The sequence below is a fragment of the Hibiscus syriacus genome, unplaced genomic scaffold (genome assembly GCF_006381635.1).
Source record: "Hibiscus syriacus cultivar Baekdansim isolate YM2019G1 unplaced genomic scaffold, ASM638163v2 tig00003041_pilon, whole genome shotgun sequence".
In the NCBI taxonomy this organism is placed as follows: Eukaryota; Viridiplantae; Streptophyta; class Magnoliopsida; order Malvales; family Malvaceae; genus Hibiscus; species Hibiscus syriacus.
In genome coordinates this window covers 4476177-4497547 of record NW_024061960.1, presented here as the reverse complement: position 1 = coordinate 4497547, position 21371 = coordinate 4476177, and the positions used below count along the sequence as shown (strand labels likewise).

At 36.0% G+C, this 21371-nt stretch overlaps 1 protein-coding gene and 1 pseudogene across 2 annotated transcripts; one reads left to right on the top strand and one right to left on the bottom strand.

Moving 5' to 3' along the window:
- Nucleotides 1-777: 777 nt before the first annotated feature.
- On the top strand, nucleotides 778-20720 carry LOC120169483 (aconitate hydratase, cytoplasmic). Of its 2 annotated transcripts, XR_005520663.1 has the most exons (21): nucleotides 778-1195; nucleotides 1589-1693; nucleotides 1843-2003; nucleotides 2099-2191; nucleotides 2621-2806; nucleotides 2907-3068; nucleotides 3563-3707; nucleotides 3809-3951; nucleotides 4032-4088; nucleotides 4236-4315; nucleotides 4455-4530; nucleotides 5073-5258; nucleotides 5404-5471; nucleotides 5584-5702; nucleotides 5856-5977; nucleotides 6141-6239; nucleotides 6326-6805; nucleotides 7057-7155; nucleotides 7258-7500; nucleotides 7752-7877; nucleotides 20705-20720. XR_005520663.1 is itself a non-coding variant. In XM_039177616.1 (20 exons), exons 1-20 carry the CDS (start codon nucleotides 916-918, stop codon nucleotides 7818-7820), a joined length of 2973 nt encoding a protein of 990 aa, XP_039033547.1. In that variant the 5' UTR covers nucleotides 778-915; the 3' UTR covers nucleotides 7821-8026. The 2 variants fall into 2 exon arrangements, 1 of the variants encoding a protein (XP_039033547.1); XM_039177616.1 differs by lacking the exon at nucleotides 20705-20720 and having other exon boundaries at nucleotides 7752-8026.
- Nucleotides 8476-19714, bottom strand: LOC120173355 (annotated as a pseudogene).
- Nucleotides 20721-21371: the final 651 nt, after the last annotated feature.

Here is a 21371-nt window from a genome sequence, read left to right as displayed (position 1 = left end):
TGCTTTTGTTTCTTTTTATAAAGCGAAACAAAATAATAATTTAAATAAAGTGGATAAAAAACTAATATAAAATGGAAAAATATAGGATAAACTACATGTTTAGTATCATATTTATCACTTTTGTTTAATTTCGGTAATCAATCTTTTTTTTTAAATCATACTTAGCTTATAGTTGTAGTTTCATTTTGGTCACCCGTTGTTAAAATATTAATGGTGTTATTGATGTGTTACCATAAGGTAATATCACATCATCGTTGAAACAAATAAATATATCACGCCAACAATGTTATTAATTTTTTAATGGGGTCGATTAAAATGAAACTAAATTGTAACACTATGTATGATTTAAAAAAAAACAAATAGTTAGATGAGTAAAACAGAACAAAAATGATAGTTAAGTACTAAAAGTGTAGTTTACCCAAGAATATAATTTGAAGAATAAATCGGGAATAAAGGCAAAAGTTTGATCAGATTTGCGATCAAATCAATTTTAGGATTGTGGCCAAATCGGCTTTCTGGGTCTCAGATCCATCATGAGTAAACATACCCCCCAAAAAAAAGGATTCCACGTGGCAGAATATAATTGGTGACTGAAACATATAAACCGTAGACCGGTTAGCATGAATTGATTCCTGGAATTCAGGACGACCGTCTCTGAACGGGCCAGAGGCATTCTAGAAAGCCGGCACGCTGCCCTATGCTCTTTCCTCATTCCACTGCTCTCCCTTTCCACACGCCCCTTTCTCTTTCAAATCCACTTTTAACATTTTTTTTTTAATTTCAAAGGGCCATGGATTTCTGTTATAGACTGCTACTGTCATTGAATTCCTTATCCTCAGCTTAAACATTACTGCCATTATCGTCGTGTGAATGCGTGTTCATTAATTCGTGTGATCCATTTGATCTTCCGACGTCATGCCTATTTCGGCCTCTTTCTCGGCCGCTTCTCTCTTAAGAGCAGCGGCTTCCTCTCACACTCGGACTCGCTTTTTTCCTTCTTCGTTCAAGAATCTCAATGCTTCTATTGTTAACAACAACAACCGATCTCTTGCCTCCGCCACCTTTCGTTCCTTCCACTGTTCTCCCTCGCGGGGGAGCCACCGTCTCGATTGTAGATCTCCTCTTAGCCTCCGTGCTCAGATCAGAGCCTTTCATCCTATCATCGAACGGTTTCGGAGGAAGTTCTCTTCAATGGGTACTGCTCTCTCCAATGCTTTCGGAGCCTCTCTCTTTTGCTTGGTTTTGAATCTGATTTTAGCTTCATTTAACATTTTATTTGCTGATTTAGACATTTAGTTTTAGCCTTGATTAACTTCTCCGTCTCTCTCACTCTCAGTCAAATTTTCGGCCAGATTTAAGTAAATGAAAGACCTCTGATTTAAATTTTAATTATTCTTCCCGAATCATGATTAAATATGTGATTGCATGATCAAAAAGATACTCTCCTTTTGAATTCAGCATAATGATTGTGAAAAGGGATATATATATATATATATATATATCCCCTAGATTTTATCGTGTTTAGTAGTTTAAAAAATTGACAATTAAATTGAAATTTATTTAATCTGTTTATGTTTATGGTTTTCAGCTGGCGAACATCCTTTTAAGTCAGTGTTAACGAGTCTTCCCAAGCCAGGAGGAGGCGAGTTTGGAAAGTTCTATTGCTTGCCTGCCCTGAATGATCCAAGGATTGGTAATTTTCTCGTACAACTATATTTAGTATATACATTCACTAGATGACTTGGTTGGATATACTACTTCTTGCCTTTGTCCAGCTTAGTAGTTTCTATTAGTTGTCCAACTGATTGTATCTGTCCCTTGCTTCTGGTGTCTTTGTAATAGACAAACTACCGTACTCTATCAGAATCCTGCTTGAATCTGCTGTTCGTAATTGTGACAACTTCCAAGTGAAGAAGGAAGATGTTGAGAAAATTATCGATTGGGAAAATACTTCTCCAAAGCAAGTTGAAATCCCCTTCAAGCCTGCTCGTGTTCTATTGCAGGTGTTTGATAAATCTTCTAGATACATATAGATTCTCTACTAAAAGGAACAAATGATGATTTGCTTTATATTCAATCCATTATGTTTTGTTGCCAGGATTTTACTGGGGTGCCGGCTGTTGTCGACCTTGCTTGTATGCGTGATGCTATGAACAAGCTTGGCAGTGATTCAAACAAGATTAATCCTTTGGTACGCTTTTTTATGCCATTAGCACAAATGTTTTCTGTAATGAGAATACTGAAATGTTGCCAACTGTTTCTATTTTGCGAGGGATAGTCAGTTGCTGGAAGCTATAGGTTAAATTGTAATCTTTTAAAAAAGTTTGCTTAATAATGTTGTGGATATTGAGAAATTTTTACATATCACATAAATATGCTTTTTAGTAGGAAAGCATCATTAACTGATTTTTTTTTCATATGTTATCAGTGTGAGATATCTTGTTTTCCATCTTTGATCCTGATCAGTATCAATTACGGGGAGATACCTTGATATTTATAATTGGTATTGGTTCAATAAATAGCACTTTTGCATGTCAAATGTCCTCTGCAAAGTTCCTGGGAGTAATTTTCTTTTTTAATCTATCCATATAATTTGTTGCTGAAAATATCTTGTATTCAGGTTCCAGTAGATCTTGTCATTGATCATTCAGTTCAAGTTGATGTAACAAGATCAGAAAATGCAGTGCAAGCAAACATGGAGCTTGAATTTCAGAGGAACAAGGAAAGGTTTTCTTTCCTTAAATGGGGATCCAATGCCTTCCATAATATGCTTGTTGTTCCTCCTGGATCTGGTATTGTACATCAGGTATACTTTGGAAATAGAGTGCAATATTATGCAATAAACACTTGTGACAAAATAGTTATCTGTGTAAACATTGTGGCAAATTAACACCCAAAAATTTTAGGTTAATCTTGAATATCTTGGACGGGTTGTGTTCAACACTGATGGCATGCTGTACCCTGATAGTGTGGTTGGAACTGATTCCCATACAACTATGATAGATGGGCTAGGAGTAGCTGGTTGGGGAGTTGGAGGTATTGAAGCTGAGGCAGCCATGCTCGGTCAGGTCAGTATTCTCATAGACCAAGGCCAATTCTTTTACTGCAATAGTTCTAACTTTGGTTTTTGATAATTTAAGTTGTTGCTAATTAAAGGCTGTCTGTACCACAAGGATGAGTAGAAAATGGGTCTTTTCCGTCGAATGTGTTGCAATTTCACGTTTCTATACCGCATGCTAAAATTAAAGTTACAAGTGAACATGAAAACCTTTGCAGAATCTGAAGTATTGGCATGGTAGTTTATGAGTCTTGCATTCCTTGTTTGCAGCATTTATCAAGCAGCCGTTTTTCACTAGTTTCAGTTGCTATTTGATTGAAGATTCTAATCAAATAAGATGATATCTTGTTCAATAAATGGAGGAATTATTGTAATCCTGTAAACTATCCAACAGTTCTTGTTTTTACTTTCGTTTAATGAGTGTTATTGTTTCATTCATTAGCTGGAATATACATCTCTATCACTTGTGTTTTCTAAAGTTAAATCTATTTTGAAAATTTACAGCCTATGAGCATGGTTTTGCCTGGTGTTGTTGGATTTAAGTTATCCGGGAAATTAAGAAATGGAGTCACAGCTACTGACTTGGTTCTAACTGCGACACAAATGCTGAGGAAGCATGGTGTTGTTGGCAAATTTGTTGAGTTTTATGGTAATGCTTTTCACGGGGGTAATTTGAAGTTATTTGTAGTTCCTGAACTGTCTGGCTCTCAAATTCTTTATGTAAGTTTTTAATTTTGTACGTAATTGTAGGGGATGGCATGAGTGAACTGTCCCTGGCTGACAGGGCTACCATTGCTAATATGTCTCCTGAGTATGGTGCAACCATGGGATTCTTCCCTGTAGATCATGTTACTCTGCAGTATCTCAAATTGACTGGCAGAAGTGATGAAACTGTGAGTATTCTAATTCATTACAATTGCTTTCTATCTAAAATTATTGAATAACTAGGTGACATCCTTGTCCTTTGATTCAGGTGGCAATGATAGAATCATATCTTCGAGCAAATAAAATGTTTGTTGACTATAATGAGGCAAGAACTTTTCTGCCTTTTTCATTTTTACTTTTGTCCTATAAACTTCTCACCTTCCAGCTGTTCTGCTTATATTTTCATAAAGCTAGTCTAATTTCTTTCTTTTTTACTTGTGTTTCCTCCCAACCCTAATCTTGATATGTTCAGCCCCAACAAGACAGAGTGTACTCATCATATCTAGAATTAAACCTTGCTGAAGTTGAACCCTGTATTTCGGGACCAAAGAGGTTTGTCTTTTCTTCTACTGTTTCAATTTTTTTTTGTCAAGGCATTTATATTTTTCTATATTTTGCTTTAGCATTTCTGTATACATATTAAATATAATGTATTATACTAATTCAATATAACTGCTTCTATTGTTTTCAGACCTCATGATCGGGTTCCTTTAAAAGAAATGAAGGCAGATTGGAAATCTTGTCTCAATAATAAAGTTGGTTTCAAGGTGAGACTTGTATTTGCTGCATTTCTTAGATCTTGTCATCTATGTCATCATTAGTGAACATTTTCGTCTTTTAATTAAAAATTATGTTCTATGAATCAATTGAAATTTTATTTCTTTAACTTTCCATGGGTTAATTGGAGAAAGAACGTAACGATGTGCATGTGGGCTGAACGTGACATACTTTCCAGATAAAATGATGGCCATATTTGTCACGGAACCAGTAATGGATTAATATTCTATGATGAATCTGACATAGACCAAGAAAGCATCCTTGGCTTATAATTTGGACAAAATCTCTCTTTCTTCTCTGTTCCTAGACTTTCAAAAATCTCTTAGCTTTTTAGAACTTAACCCGTACACCACTTTTCCTAAAATCTGCTGACTCAAGCACAATACCTCAAGGTAGAAAAATAAAGGATAGCTAATAAAATTACCTAGGAAGGATTGATCAGAACTTCTCTCCTTCAATCTGTAAATTTATGGAATGGTTCACTTTCTGTAAAACTTTTAAACATTCTGTTGAATGTGTTACCATGTTGTAGGGCTTTGCTGTGCCAAAAGAGGCACAGGGAAAAGTGGCAAAATTTTCATTCCGCGGGCAGCCAGCAGAGCTTAAGCACGGCAGTGTTGTGATTGCTGCAATTACGAGCTGCACCAATACATCAAACCCTAGTGTCATGCTTGGGGCTGGTCTTGTTGCAAAAAAGGCTTCTGAACTCGGTTTGCAGGTATAGCATGTATCTGTGCTCTCAATCTCTCCTACTTTTTATTCATTTCTTGTCTCTTTTCTCTCTTCCTAGGGTATATTCAGTCCTTTCCTTGAACTATAGTATTATTGGAGCATAAATGAGTGTTCAAATAATTGTTCTTCAGGTCAAGCCTTGGATAAAGACTAGCCTTGCACCAGGTTCGGGGGTTGTTACAAAATATCTACTGAAGAGGTATTTCCTATACTTTCATTTGTATCTAAAGTGAAATTGGAGTGAATAATTTTTTATAAATAATTTTATTATGATGACAAATTTTTAACCAATTTTGGTTTATTTTGAGAAGTGGGCTGCAAGAATATTTGAATAAGCAGGGTTTCCATATTGTTGGATATGGTTGTACAACTTGTATTGGAAACTCTGGGGAATTGGAAGAATCAGTTGCCTCTGCTATTTCAGAAAATGGTACCAGTAAACTTTTTTACTGTTAAACTTTTGTTGGATCCATATACATGATGAAAGCCTGTAAATACACTATCGTGTTGCATTAACATGTTAATCATGTCCCCAAGCCAAGTTTAATGATTACTAATATATATTACTTATAATATTTTACAGACATTATAGCAGCCGCTGTGCTTTCCGGAAATCGGAATTTCGAGGGTCGTGTTCACGCCTTGACCAGAGCCAACTACCTCGCTTCACCACCTTTAGTGGTTGCCTATGCCCTGGCTGGCACGGTATGTAATATCTCATTATTTACTGGTACTAAGGTTTATGTTCACGTTATATAATCCAAAATACAAGACATTTAGATTTATTTTTCCTCTCTAAGCTTTCTTACAAGAGTAATAATTGCTTTGGCAGTGTATTCGTGATGATCAATGAGTTACCATTTTTCAGGTTGATATTGACTTTGATAAGGAGCCAATTGGAACTGGGAAGGATGGTAAGAGCATCTTTTTTAAGGACATCTGGCCATCTACTGAAGAAGTTGCAGAGGTAGACACCTCTAACTTTGTATATTATCTCAACTTTCACGTTTTTAAAGAATGAAATTAATTAGCTTGAGCTTCTCTGCTGTCTAGGCTGTTCAATCCAGTGTCTTGCCAGATATGTTCAGAAGTACTTACCAGGCAATTACAAAGGGAAATCCCATGTGGAATCAACTATCAGTGCCTTCTTCCACCTTATACTCATGGGACCCCAACTCAACCTACATTCATGAGCCTCCATACTTCAAGAATATGACCATGGAGCCTCCTGGAACCCATGGCGTTAAGGATGCCTACTGCTTACTGAACTTTGGTGACAGTATCACAACAGATCACATTTCTCCAGCTGGAAGCATCCATAAGGACAGTCCTGCTGCAAAATTCCTACTTGAACGCGGGGTGGAGCAGAAGGACTTCAATTCTTATGGAAGTCGTCGTGGTAATGATGAGGTGATGGCTCGGGGAACTTTTGCTAACATTCGACTTGTGAACAAGCTGTTGAATGGAGAAGTTGGCCCGAAGACAGTACATGTCCCTACAGGAGAGAAACTATATGTATTTGATGCAGCAGTGGTGAGTTATTCAATTTTAACCAAATTGTTATTTTAATAGAAATAAACCTTGATCTCTTACCACTGCTTGTCACTTTCCATTTCCCATTACAGAATCCTTTTACAAGGAAAAGTAAACTACCAAGTTCTTGCCAATTTTACAATCTTTTCTTTGTTTTTGTTTTAATTGGTATGAAATAATAATCAGTATCAGATATTACATTAGGCAAGATGATAACTATTTTTAGCTGCACAATAAATTTTTAATTTCAGAGGTACAAGGAAGCAGGACATGACACCATTGTTTTGGCTGGAGCAGAATATGGAAGTGGTAGCTCCCGAGACTGGGCTGCGAAAGGTCCAATGCTATTGGTAAGTCCAGATTTCACCACAATAAACAAATTGTTGTTGGTCTTTACTCCTTGGATGTGTTTTGCCTTTTTTGTCAACCTTAGTAACCTTGTTATATAACAGGGAGTAAAAGCAGTGATTGCCAAAAGTTTTGAGAGAATCCATCGCAGTAATTTGGTAGGGATGGGCATCATTCCACTTTGTTTCGAGTCTGGTGAGGATGCAGACACTCTAGGTTTGACTGGACGCGAGCGTTATACAATAGATCTCCCAAGCAAAATAAGCGCCATAAGACCCGGTCAAGACGTGACAGTCACGACGGACAATGGGAAGTCTTTCACCTGCACCGTCCGCTTTGACACTGAGGTAATAAATGGGTTCAATTACTCCTTTGTTAAGTGCAAAATAGTGCCAGCGTACATGTGTCTTGTCGTCTGCTTCTGCATTTCTATTTAGGGACGAAAAATAACCCACTTGTGTCCAGTTGTCTGAACACATTTATTAGTTCTTGCATGACATGGTTATGTACAAATATCTAATCTCTGAAGTTTTTAATGCCGATGTTTGAGGCTGAGTTGTGTAATACCAAAGCTGATTATTATGGTTTGGAATTGCAGGTTGAATTGGGATACTTCAACCATGGTGGTATACTCCCATATGTTATTAGAAACTTGATTAAGCAATAAACGCACTGGACAGGAGCCTCAGCCATTCCAAGTTTTTCCTATGCAAATAAAGCTAATAAACAGCTGATTTCCCCCCCCCCCCCAATAATGGAGACTGTGTAGTTTTCCTTCACTCTACTTTTTTGGTAGCATTGTCTGTCAATAAACAGAATTATTTCGAGAAGTTTAGTATTGTTCTCATTGGCCTAATGGGGTATTTTGATTCACTATTTTGTCGATTTATATTACGTGATTGGTCATTTTCGTTTAATATCTATATATTTTTTCTCACCAAATTCAAAAAACTTAATTTTTTTCCACTTATGCTATTGTTTTATTAAAATTTAGTCATTTAGACATTGATTATCGTTAATTTGATGGCGTAACATGTTACCAAAAAAGTTTAATTTTTATTTTAATCTTTAAACTTTAGATAAAATACTCCAGTTTAACTTTAAACTTTAATTGAAATATCATTGTAATTTTAGATGAAATATTAATACAAAATAAATTGATAAAATATTAATATGAAAGTCAATTGATGAATCCGGTAGTTAAGTCATAGTTTAAATATTAAAAAATAATTAATGCAACAATATAACTATTAAAAAATGTATAACTATTATTGATAATATTAATAAAATAAAATAATTTTTAAAGGCGATGGCCTTTAGTTCTAAGTGGATGGCCAGATCCATGAATCACATATGAAGTCTTACAATTGTTCAAGAAAATCACTTGCTTTACTGCCCAGAAAGATACGAAGATGAATAAGAACATTGCCAGACGCTGCGACTTTGGATCCTTTACATAAACCAGCACATGGGAGACAAATGCAAGAAACAATCCCACAATTGTGTAAAGAAAACCTGTCTCGAACTCCTCCAATCCAAGTTGTAATCTTGTTCCTCGGTGAAAGAAGATCAATTTATCTGAATCGTCCCTGTCCATCAAGCACATGGGCATTTTCCTTATTATAGGACGCATTGCCCCCCTAAAAGCTGAAGAAATTAACAAAAATGATTTTGGAAAGCCAAATGTTGGGATTGTGTGGCACAGTTTCATCGCTGAAGATCTTCTTTGCGGTGAACGGAGACCAAATCAATAAAAACCCAATGATGATACCGATTTGAGTTCTCTAAGTGATGGGAGGACAATGGATGGGACCCATGGTGCGGTCAGTTCTAGACTCGATGAAATCGTCGAGTGATTTAGAGAATCGAATGAAACCAGCCTGCTCCATTCGCTCCGATTCATCTTTCAGTGATTTGGCGACGGGGATGATGAGGTAGAGGTTGGGAAGGGAGCGGACGCCGAAGAGGTTGAAAGAAGATTTGGATTCGCGGAACTCGATGTCACAGAAAAATAGGTTGGGGTATGCCGAGTGTTGGTTGGCATTGGCAATGAAAGAAGAGGCAACAGTGGTCTAGTTTATCGCGGAGTTAAGCGGCGTCGAAGAAGATGAGCAGAAAGTAAGGGCGAGGGGAATTAGACACATGTGAGCGGACGAGGTGTGCCAGTTGAATGAAAAGCATATGTAAAAAGGGAATATATTGTCCCTAAATTGCTTAAGATTATTTTTTTTAAAAAATAATATTTTATCTAAAATTCACGATAATTAACATATACTATAATTTGGGATGAAAATGAAATGTTTAAAAATTTGAGCATCAGCTTAGAATAAATATCATAATTTCAAGATAAAATTGAATTATGTAAAATTTTAAAGATTAGTTTAAAATAAAAATTATAGTTTGAAAATGAAATTAAAACATTTAAAAATTTAGAAACTAACTTAAAATAAGAGTTATAAATTGAAGATGTATGACACAATTAATTATAAATTTAAAAAAAATTATAGATATTTAACCGTCTAGTCATCCCTAGGTACATTATCATGAAATCGATGAACATGGTTAAACATGGGCATCGGAGCATTTTTGGGAGGAATACTCTTTTGACTTTAATTTTGTTGTCTAATTCATCTTCAAATAATTATCTTTAATTCGAGTCAAACTGTTATATTTATAAAAGAGAAAATAACCTCAGTGACCAAAAATGCCTTATAATATACTATTTTAACAAACTTTTTTTTGGATTTGCCAAAATGACCAACTAAATCGCAATGCGATCGATAATTCGCAACGCAATCTCCGGTATCGCAAATCAGTTTCCAGATTCGCAACGCGATTCTGACTATCGCATTGCGATTTTCCAAATTCGCATTGCAATTTTCCGACTATCGCAATGCGAATATGTAAATCGCAATGCGAGTATGACTATCGCAACGCGAATATGTAAATCGCAATGCGATTATGACTATCGCAATGCGATTCTGACTATTGCAACGCGGTTCTGACTGTCGCAATGCTGAATTTCAAATTCGCAACAGGTTTTAGTTTCGCAACACAAATGTTTTGGGTATATAACTACGCAGCAGAAGTAACTCATAACCTAAATCCCTAAATCGCAACTCATTCCATCTCCATCTATCACTCTCTCCAGCGACATTCGTTCTTATATCTAACGACATCCTTCCCCATCCGGCAACAGGTTTTAGTTTCGCAGCTCGTTTGTTTAGTAAATTAATTTACAATAATGAAATCATCTAATGTTGATCATGTTTAGATAGATTTATGTTTTGGAGGGTCATGGGAGAATGTTCATGGTGTTTTACAATATATGCCTTTACCTATGAATCTTCAACTAAAACTGTCATTAAAAAAGTTAAAATATGAAACTCTAATGTTACGTGTTGCAAATAAATTGAATTTAGAGCCCTTAAGTGGATTTAGGCTATCTTATCAGAGAAAAGGTAAAGTTTATTTGTTAACCGACAATGAAGATGTTGAATGATTCATTGCTTACATTAGTGTTTCGCAAGATGATGTTACATTGTATGTTGTTGAACCTAGAAGTAGTGAAGTTGGGTCAGTAGCGGGTAGTAATCAACTAAGTTTTTCAACCCCAATTTATGGTGCTCAAAATTTAATGGTTCCACCACAATTTCATCACCAAGCAAATTTTGTTTCACCACATTTCCAATACCAAACACAATCTCAAAACCCAAAACCTTACCCTAATCCAAATCCCAATCAACTTTCAGCACCAAATTCCGGTTTTCGTATTAACCAGTTAGACGATGATGAGCCAACATAAAAAATTGTAAGTACTAGTATGTATTCAAAATTTGATCTTTGTCAATACCCGGACTTTGATCTTGGTCAATACTCGAATTTTGATGATGTTTCAGAAGAAGAAACAGACCCTGCGTGTAATGATTTTGATATTGATCAATACCCGAATTTTGATGATGAAACAGCCGCTGCCGAGGAAGATGTTGTTGATGATAATGAGGAGGAAGTTACGACTGTGAATGAACATGTTGAACATCCATTCTGTAATTCATATAACCCTAAAGAAGAAAAAGAAGAAGAAGAAATCCCCGAAGAAAATGCCACGGGAGTATAACTGGAATATGCCAGAATTACTTCAGATATCGGAAGAAGAGTTGGTAAAAATAGCAGTTGATTGTTACACAAAAATTATTCGTATCAAGAAAGATGATTGTTTTGATACAAAGGAAGACTTGAAGATAGCTTTGTATACGAAATGTGTGGAAGATGGCTATCAACTAAAAGTTAACAAATCAAGCAAAGATCATTTCGAAACAAGGTGTATGATTGACAAAAACTGTACGTTGCGTATGATTGTAAAGAGGATAAAAGATTGCGAAATGTTTCAAGTTAGGACTTTTATTGATAAACATACATGTTCAAGAACCCAAGTTTTTCCTCACCATAGACAGGCAAACAAAAAGGTGTTGGGTGGTTTTCTGGCTGAGTTAATGTTTTTGAATGGCAGGGTATTTCGGGGATATGAAATTATGACTGACATGAATGCTCGGTTCAAGATTAGTATCTCATATTCTCAAGCTTGGAGAGCCAAATGTTATGCCTTGGAATTGTTGAGGGGGTCGCCAGAAGCATCGTTTGCCCAACTGTCGGCTTATTGTCACAATTTAAAGCTAAAAAATCCTGGGTCGGTAACTCATATCAAAACAGATAGAGATGGATGCTTTGAGTTGATGTTTATCGCCATTGGTGCTGCGGTTAGTAAATCAATATAATTTTGTTGACTCATTTTTATTAGTTACATGCATTTCACATTTAAATGATTATATTTCTTGTGTATATGATTTTGTAGATTCGTTCGTTTATTACTTGCATGCGCCCAGTTATTATAGTTGACGGAGCACATTTAAAAGGTCGATACCTTGGAGTAAACTTATTAGCAGTAGCCATGGATGCTAATAATGGGATACTTCCAATAGCTTACGGGGTTGGCAAATCTGAAACCTCTGATTCATGGACATGGTTTATGGGGCATCTTAGGGATTGCATAGGTCCTATTAGCAATCTGACAATCATATCCGATAGGGAAAACTCAATTGACAACGCTGTTAGAAGGTGTTTCCCAGATGCTTTTCATGGACTTTGTGGTGTTCATTTATATAGAAATCTAAAATCAAGGTCTGCTGGTATAAAAAATCACAAATGGGCATACTGGAAGGCTGTAAAAGCTTATCGGGAAGTGGATTTTAATAAGCATATAAATTGTTTAAGACGTGTTTTGCCTCAGTGTGCTCAAACACTAGAAGATGTTGGGTTTGAAAGATAGTCAAGAGTACATAAACTTGGAGCGAGATATGGTTTCATGACGTCTAATAGTGCAGAATCAATCAACGCTCTAAGTCGTCATTCCCGAAAATTACCCATTACTATGTTAATGGAGTTTTTTCGAGCCTCTATTCAACAGTGGTACTACAAGAAAAGAAACCATGCAGGTATTATTTCCTTAAATTCGTAACTTATCATATATTTTACTAAGTATTATTTATTTAAATTTACAAGAACAATGGAACATCGTGTTACACCATGGACTGAAAAAAAGATAACGAAACGTGTTGTGAAGTCAACGTCATGGAGAGTTGAACCATGTTCAAACACTTTGTTTGAAGTACTGGATAATAACTTAAATGGGCTTGCCGATCTAAATGCAAAGACGTATAGTTGTATGAAATGACAAACATCTGGTTATCCGTGTGGCCATGTTATAAAAGTTGCTCTTCATCTAAACCAAGATGATTCAAGCGCATATGCTATGGATTGCTATACTACAGAAGTATATCGACAGACTTATGCCGAGATTATCTACCCTATTCTACATCCTTCTGAGTGGGACATACCAGATGACTTACAAACAGTTTTGCCACCAGCCATGGACAGAAGGCTACCTGGCCGACCAAAAAGTCACGATCGTATACCGTCTAAGGGTGAAGAGAAGAAGAGATCGACATGTAGTCGGTGCAAGGAAAGTGGTCATACAAGGTTGACATGTGGATCACCAGTGCCATCACAATCATCTTTTCCTCTACCAAAATATGGATCATCATCAAAATCCAAAGCTCATATGGTGTCAAGCAAAAGGCAATCAAAATCGCAATCAAAATCAAAATCTCAATCACAACCGGCTTCACCTTTTGGGACTATTAACTTAGGTGATTTTTAAATGCAAACGCTGTATTATGTGTATTTTATGTGTAAACTTTTAACATTTTCAGTTAGGCCCATGTATATTAGTAACTTGAGTTTGAACATTGCTATGATTTGTTCAGTTGTTATCACTTATTACACATTCATTTGACTATCGCAACGTGAATTTGAATATCGCAACGGGATAATCGCAATGCGAAAATGACTATCGCAACGCGAATTTGACTATAGCAACGAGATAATCGCAATGCGAAAATGACTATTGCAACGCGAATATGACTATCGCAACGCAAATTTAACTATCACAACGCGAATTTGACTATTGCAACGGGAATTTGACTATCGCAACGAGAAAATCGCAAAGTGTATTAGACTATCGCAACGCGAATATGATGCAGATTGAAATAAACAAATCAACTTTTACATTTCAATCAATTAAACAAGCACAAATAAGAATTATTTACACATCAATTAAACAAATAAGAATTATTTACACATCAATTAAACAAATCAACTCTTATTATATTATTTTTCTCATCAATTAAACAAGTCAGACTTTTAAGAATCAATTACAATAAAAAAAATGTACCCCAGACAGTTGTTTATGCACATCAATTTCACGCAGTTCACTTCAGGATTAACCTGCAGAAACCAAACATTTGCTCAAGTAACACTTTCTACACATCTAAAACCAACAAACAGCAAATTATTATTGAATTCTAGGTACTTAACAACACTTGTATTTGACTTACAAATTGTTTATGGACACTTTCATAACGCGGATGTAGGTAGGCAGCGTCTCGAATATATCATTCTAGCCATAAAATGCCGAAACCACAAGCGTACTGCACCTCTATCTCTATCGGTGGGAGGTAGAAACTGTGTACTTCCTATCGTCAAACGCTCCAAGCACATGCATACGAGAGGACCACAATCCCCTCTGGCTTCCGGCGTTTGTTGTGGCGCGGTCTCGTCTCTGATAACTGTAACATTGACCTTCTTTGGCTTCTTGTTTCCAGAATAAGTCCAATAATTAATCGCATCCAAGAATTTGGCCAAATGAGAGCTCCATCCCTTAATAATATCTCTCAAACTAGACAATGATATATAATTTATCATGTTGTCATATACTATTGTCTTCAGGGATGGGAGCTGAAGCTCGATGAGAAGCCAATGAGTATGTTCCAAAACAAGGATAAACACCTGCAATCATAAGTAATAATTCAAATTGCGCACTTATTTATGAACACCTTTAAAATATTTAAAAAAAATAAATACTAACCTTATCGACCTCCCATCATGCAGGATAAAGTTTAGCTTGTCCATTAGCCAACACATATGATTCATGTCGTTGATTCTTCAAGTGAACTACATGAAAAGACGTCGGCATAATTATATATCGCGTATTTTTTTTTCTTCAAAGTCCTTACTATTAGAAGACGTGACACCCATGCATCAATATGTTGTTTTACAAAAAAAGACATATATTAGTGAATTACATAAATTTAAAAAAAAAATTAATCAAAATGAAATATAAGAAGAAATATAAGACTTACCCCCCATCGAAATAGCCATTGTCTTCAACCCCTAATAACACACCCCACCAAGACCGTTCAATCAACAAATGCATATCATCGTTGAGTTTGTATATGTCAGCGTAACACCCTTGGCTCCGCTCATGTAGATAAAAATCAACCGTTATCCAGAATTGTTTCCGGTAGTTGTTTCCTCTCCACTTCATCTGCCGGAATGGTACTGGCCGGTAACTTATACGAAAGCCAACAGTCATCCATCATGTCCGGCACGTGAGGGGGTTTCTCAATAATTCGATATATTATGCCATGTGAATCGGGCTCTAGAATGTTGGGAGGGACCTCTTCAGCGATGACAGTAGCCTCTTGAACGGTGGGAGGGGACTCTTGAGGGATGATAGGGGCCTCTTGAACGATGACTGGTGAATCAGGCTTTTTCTTACGGATTCTTCGCACTATTGGGGTGAACGGATACTTAATGGCACGTACGCGCCGTCTGATGCGTGAACTCCGTATTGCAAGAAAAACCCGACGTAGAGCATCCACCTTAGCGGGCCGCTAAAAATAAATTAATACATAAATCAGTAAATAAACAGACATGATATTAAACAGTGAAAACAAATACAAATATATTTCAAACTTGCACGGTATTCACCCAAGTCATTATTCTATCATTGTTCATAAAATGCATTAGATAACATTCCAGAAGTAATCACTTATATAAACATTTAAAAGGACAACATATAGGTTTAGTGCAGGTTCAATGACAACATAAAGAGTAGTAGTTTATTTGTCTTTTCTTGAAGTAATGCAATTCAAAGTTTCAATTTGCAGAAGAAGAATAGAATCTGAAACTTAAAATCGCAACACGAATGACTATCGCAACACGAAAATGACTATCGCAACGCGAATTTGACTATCGCAACGAGAGAATCGTAATGCGATTTTCATTTCGCATTGCGATTCTTCATTGCGATAGTCAAATTCATGTTGCGATAGTCATTTTCGCGTTGCGAAAGTAAACTATTCTTCTTCTGCAAATTGAAACTTGAATGGATTGCATTACTTCAACCAAAAGACAACCAAAAACAAATACTAACTTCATAGGGTTAAAGAATAAACAGTTTAGCAGTATTGGCAGCAACCGAATGAATTTACTAAGCAATCTAAGTGAAATGGTTAATCTAAGTGAAATGGTTAATCTAAGTGAAATTACGAGTAAATTTATCATCAAGTTAAATATGAAAAATATTAAACTTACCTCGTTGCGTAGAGTATGAACCTTATTCTGCAACGATGCTACCATCTCACGTAGAGCGGCTACCTCACCACGTAAAGTAGACACCTCAACACGCCATGCACCATTGTCATCGCGTAAAGTACCGACCTCCTCACGCAAGACATTGACCTCATCACGTAACTCCCCTAACTCATCCCGTGGAGGTGGAGGTGGAGAACAGGGAGATAAACGTCGTGGCATCTTTGCCAGTCGCCTATCATGAGGTGATGGTGGAGAAGAGGCTCGATGATGTGACATAATAGGTGATGGCTCTCGTTGTAGAGGTGTATAGTCGGGTCGATCAGGTGATGGATCTGGGTGAGGTGATGGCTCTCGAAGTGGAGGCTGCTCATCATCCGTGCCATCAAAAAAACGCTTACTAGTTTGCCACCAATCAGTGGCAAGCTCAGCTTCCGTGGGTGTCAGCCTTTGTAATGGAGTGTTGGACTCCTAACAATATAAAAGCTCAAACAAAGTTAAACGTGTACTAGTAATAACTTGTTTATAAACATATGGTAGTATTTGTGTTAACTTACATTATTTATTGTCGTATACGGTAGTAAATCTTCCCATTGCTGCAAGGTTCGTTTCCTCTTCCAGGAAATAACCCTAGGAATATCATTAGCAGTTTTTAATGCATATGTCTGTATGGCGGGAAAGGCTTCAAATATCCAAATCTACAAACAATATAATAACAAACATTAGTAATTGTTAAATAATAATTAATTATAATTTTGGAAATATTATATAAAAATTATTACCTTAAAGGCCCAAATAAAGCCTGACAAAGTGTATTTGGAACCATCGCCACGCAAACTTTTTCGATCATCAAAGGCAGACGACAACTTATTCCATGTAGCTTTCCATAGATACGAACCCCACGGAAACAGGTTCCATGCATTTAAGTCATCTACCAATTTAATTAGATCATTAGGAATAGGTTGTCTGGCCTCTCTGCCTAAAAAGCCAGCATGCAAAAGTATTAGAAGGCATACTCGGACAACATCGACGTCATCCATCCGAGTAAAACCATCTTTCTTATTCAATAATCTCGTCAAGTCTTCCACGTGTAAATTCAGCTTCTCCATTGATAGCTCAGGAAAAACCCGGGATAACCATGATAGGCGGGTAATATGTCTAGTGTACCGACCTACATCATCGTGTCCGAAGCGTAGACCGGTGATTAAGCAAAACTCCTCCCGCCCAAAACACGTATACGCCGGTGGAAAATCAAACTATATCTCTTCATCACGACGTTGTATAGTCTCTGGTAGATCGCTAGTCATGGTTTGAAGAAACAGATGGGTCAACATAGCATCTCCACCCGGATGTTGTACTTTCAGCCATGGCCCGAAGCAATTATCCTCAAATATTTTTCTTTGTGCAGGTAAAAGCTTCGACGCAATTGTTTTGGCCAGGCTTAATTTATTTCTTAAGGTCAATTGAGCCGAATAAAAGTTCTACAAAAACAATAAACATACCAAGTTAGATATACCAAAAACTACACTGTGAAGATATACCAAGAATAATAAACATAAAGAGTAGTAGTTTATTCTTCAAACTTAAATTTGCAACACTGTGAATTTAGTATTTGTCTTTGTTTTTTTGTTGAAGTAATGCAATTCATTCAAGTTTCAATTTGCAGAAGAAGAATAGTTTCTGAAACTTAAAATCGCAACACGAAAATGAAAATTGCAACACGAAAATGACTATCCCATCGCGAATTTGACTATCGCAACGCGAAATGAAAATCGCAACGCGAAACTAAAATCGCATTGCGATTCTGTCGTTGCGATTTTCATTTCGCGTTGCGATTCTCAGTTTCAAATACTAAAATTGAAACTTGAATGGATTGCTTTACTTCAACCAAAAGACAAAACAAAGACAAATACTAAATTCACAGGGTTTAAAGACTAAACAGTTTAGCAGTATTGGCAGCAATCGAATGAATTTAATAAGCAATCTAAATGAAATGGTTAATCTATTATTGAAATTACCAGTAAACTTATCATCAATTTCAATATGAAAAACCTAATAATAATGCAAAAATTTCAAAATAAAAATAATTAAAAAAACTAACCCTCGGTGGTTGATTTGGTTGATTTGGTTGATTTTTCATTTCTGACCGTGAATGATTGTGAGGGTGGCTCTAAGAGATGGAGATAGACGGATTTCGCAGGAGATGAGGATTGATTTCGTCGGAGATGGGGACGGATGTCACCTTAGAGAGTGAGAGATGGAGATGGGACTGAGTTGTGATTTAGGGTTTTAGGTTATGAGTTACGATTACGGGATATACTGTGGACGGTTCAGTGTTCCGATATATTAATATTCGTGTTTGGAATTTGAAAAAAAAATACGCGTTGCGATAATAATGGCGCTTTGAAAATAGCATTGCGACAGTCAGAATCGCGTTGCGATAGTCAGAATCGCATTGCGATTTACATATTCGCGTTGCGATAGTCATACTCGCATTGCGATTTACATATTCGCATTGCGATAGTCGGAAAATCGCAACGCGAATTTGGAAAATCGCAATGCGATAGTCAGAATCGCGTTGCGAATCTGGAAACTGATTTGCGATACCGGAGATCGTGTTGCGAATTATCGATCGCATTGCGATTTAGTTGGTCATTTTGGCAAATCCAAAAAAAGTTGGTTAAAATCGTATATTATAAGACATTTTTTGTCACCGAGGTTATTTTCTCTTTATAAAATATATACGTTATTTTGTTTTAGAATAAACAACCAAGCCATGAGGAGGTGAGACTAGTGCATAAACAAATAAATCATAGAAAGAGTCTAGTTTAGAAAGATAATCAGTAGTCATGTTGGCTTCCGGCATAATCTAAGTGAAAGTAACAGCTGCCAACCATCCTCGCAAAGAAGAGCAATGGAGGAATAATGTATACATTGTTAATAATTAAAAGAAATTAAACAGATACAATCATCTCAAACTATTGAAAAAGGAATTACCTTTAATTCACTTCAACCTTTGGATAAATCAATCAGCGTATTTCTAAACCTTCCGAAAGGAAGGTAAAGTGATTAGTTAAATTATGCAGTGAATTTTACAGTAAGTCAAATATGTTAATGCTCCTCCGAAATACTCTCCAATGCCGGCCTCCAACCTCCGTGAAAGCCACCGTCACTTGCTCTTCTTCCTTCTTCATAAACCCTAACACCTTTCAACTTCGAAACTTTTATCAATTGCTCCATTGAAGGCTGCTTCAAATATTTCCTGGAACTCAATATCACATGCTTCAACTCTTCCTGTGTCACCACAAGTCTTATTCTCACAACCCCATTCTTCGACTCACCTTGTTTTCCCTATCTATCATCAACACCGCCGTTTTCTTCGTTTAATCTGAACCTCACTCCCTTCTTCTTCTTCTTCTTCATGTTAACGTCACCAGATCCCTCAGCAGCACGTTCCTTGTTCGAAACTGTAAAATTTCCCGTCTCTTTGATGACTTCATTAGCTTCGTTTCTGCAGCTTTGATGGTCGTTTTGTGATGTAATTTTGTTGCTTGTTAAGCAATTACCCATTTTTGAGTTGTGAAACAAAGCAAAATCAGGAAAAATATTAAAGAGAAAGCGAGAGAAGTAGGGTATTTGGGTGAAAGATAAATATATAGGGGAAACCAGGTAAGGGACTGGTAGGAGAGAGCACGTATAATATATCAATCGATTTCAAAATTATCAAATTAATTATAAGATAATATTTGTTTAGAATTTTTTAATTTTTTAATAATATATATTAATTACTCAAACTTAAACTTTTAAAAATTATGATTTTCCTTTTATTATTAAACCCATTTGATGAGTTAAATAATATACACACTTAAAATCGAGAAGGGACATTTGACTTCTCTAATCTTACTTGAGCACACGTCAGACGTAAGCTTTTTTTGCTGACGTGGAATTTTTATTAATTGTAAGGGTAAACTACATTGGTGACCACTTAATTATTGTTAGATTTCATTTTGACCATTGACGTTTCAACTTAATCAATCAGACCACCTAACTATTTAAATGCTTCAATTAAGGATCTGTTAACTTTTAACGGAAGATGTGACGCAACAATTAAAAAACTTGGTATAATTTTATATTTGGTCTTCCATATTTATACATACCATCAATTTGGTCATAATTTCAGTTTAATTAAAATAAAACTTAATCTCACCAAGATCTCGTGATCCATTGTCGAATTATTCCAATTCAATGAACATAATCAATATTATACCTTGAAGAGGACTCGAACCTCCACGCTCTTTAGCACGAGATTTTGAGTCTCGCGTGTCTACCATTTCACCACCAAGGCATCTTGAAAGTGAATATTATTCTATGAATAAAGGCATCTTGAAAGTGAATCGTATTTCATGAATATTTTTTTGATACACGTGTCCCATGAATATGATACCCATCTAGTGTGATATATGAAATAAATGACAAAGGTGGTGTAATACCCCAACCCGTACCCGACCCGGATACGAGTTCGAGATGTCACATTGACATTTCAAAACATTTATTCTTGTAAAATAACTGAACATTTGAACTTATATTAAGAAAATACAATCTTATATTGTTCAATTATGTTTGGTATAAAATTTTGAGATAAAAACATATTTATGAACAGTGAAATATAGTATGAACAATACCGTGAACAGTAATGAACAGTGCCATGAACAGTGCTACAGTGCATCGATGCACCAAAATTTTGAAGCAAAATTGTGCATCGATGCACTGTTACAGTGACTTTCGTAAAACGTTCATAAAACTCATAAAAATTTAACCGTTCATTACTATACAATTGTTATTTACATAAATACGTTTAAAACATTACAAAACTCAATTGTATGACTTTTCAAAACCGATTAGAACATATCGGATTTAATCCTTTATTCACAAGCCAACCACTTTCCTTATTACAAAATACATATTATACATTTCTTTTCTGATTTGTTCTTTGGAAAGGAGAATTGACCTGTCTTGCATAACTCTTATCAATCTTCCTCTTCTCATAACCTACGCGTTAAACAATCACACGCTAAGTCTACGACTTAGTGAGGCATATAAAACATATAATGAAAACCATAAAACATTTCATATAACAAAATGTATACATGCACATATATCCTCATTATCATGATCTCTGTCATAATCATTAACTCATTTATCATGTGATCTTGTATTTACTATTTCT

What these genes read in the sequence shown, in the direction of transcription:
- LOC120169483 (XM_039177616.1), top strand. Translation starts at nt 916, where the DNA reads ATGCCTATTTCGGCCTCTTTCTCGGCCGCTTCTCTCTTAAGAGCAGCG. An exon ending in CAAATTTGTTGAGTTTTATG is followed by an intron (nt 3,708 to 3,808) that starts GTAATGCTTTTC and finishes ACGTAATTGTAG; the next exon opens with GGGATGGCATGAGTGAACTG. An exon ending in TGTATTTCGGGACCAAAGAG is followed by an intron (nt 4,316 to 4,454) that starts GTTTGTCTTTTC and finishes TATTGTTTTCAG; the next exon opens with ACCTCATGATCGGGTTCCTT.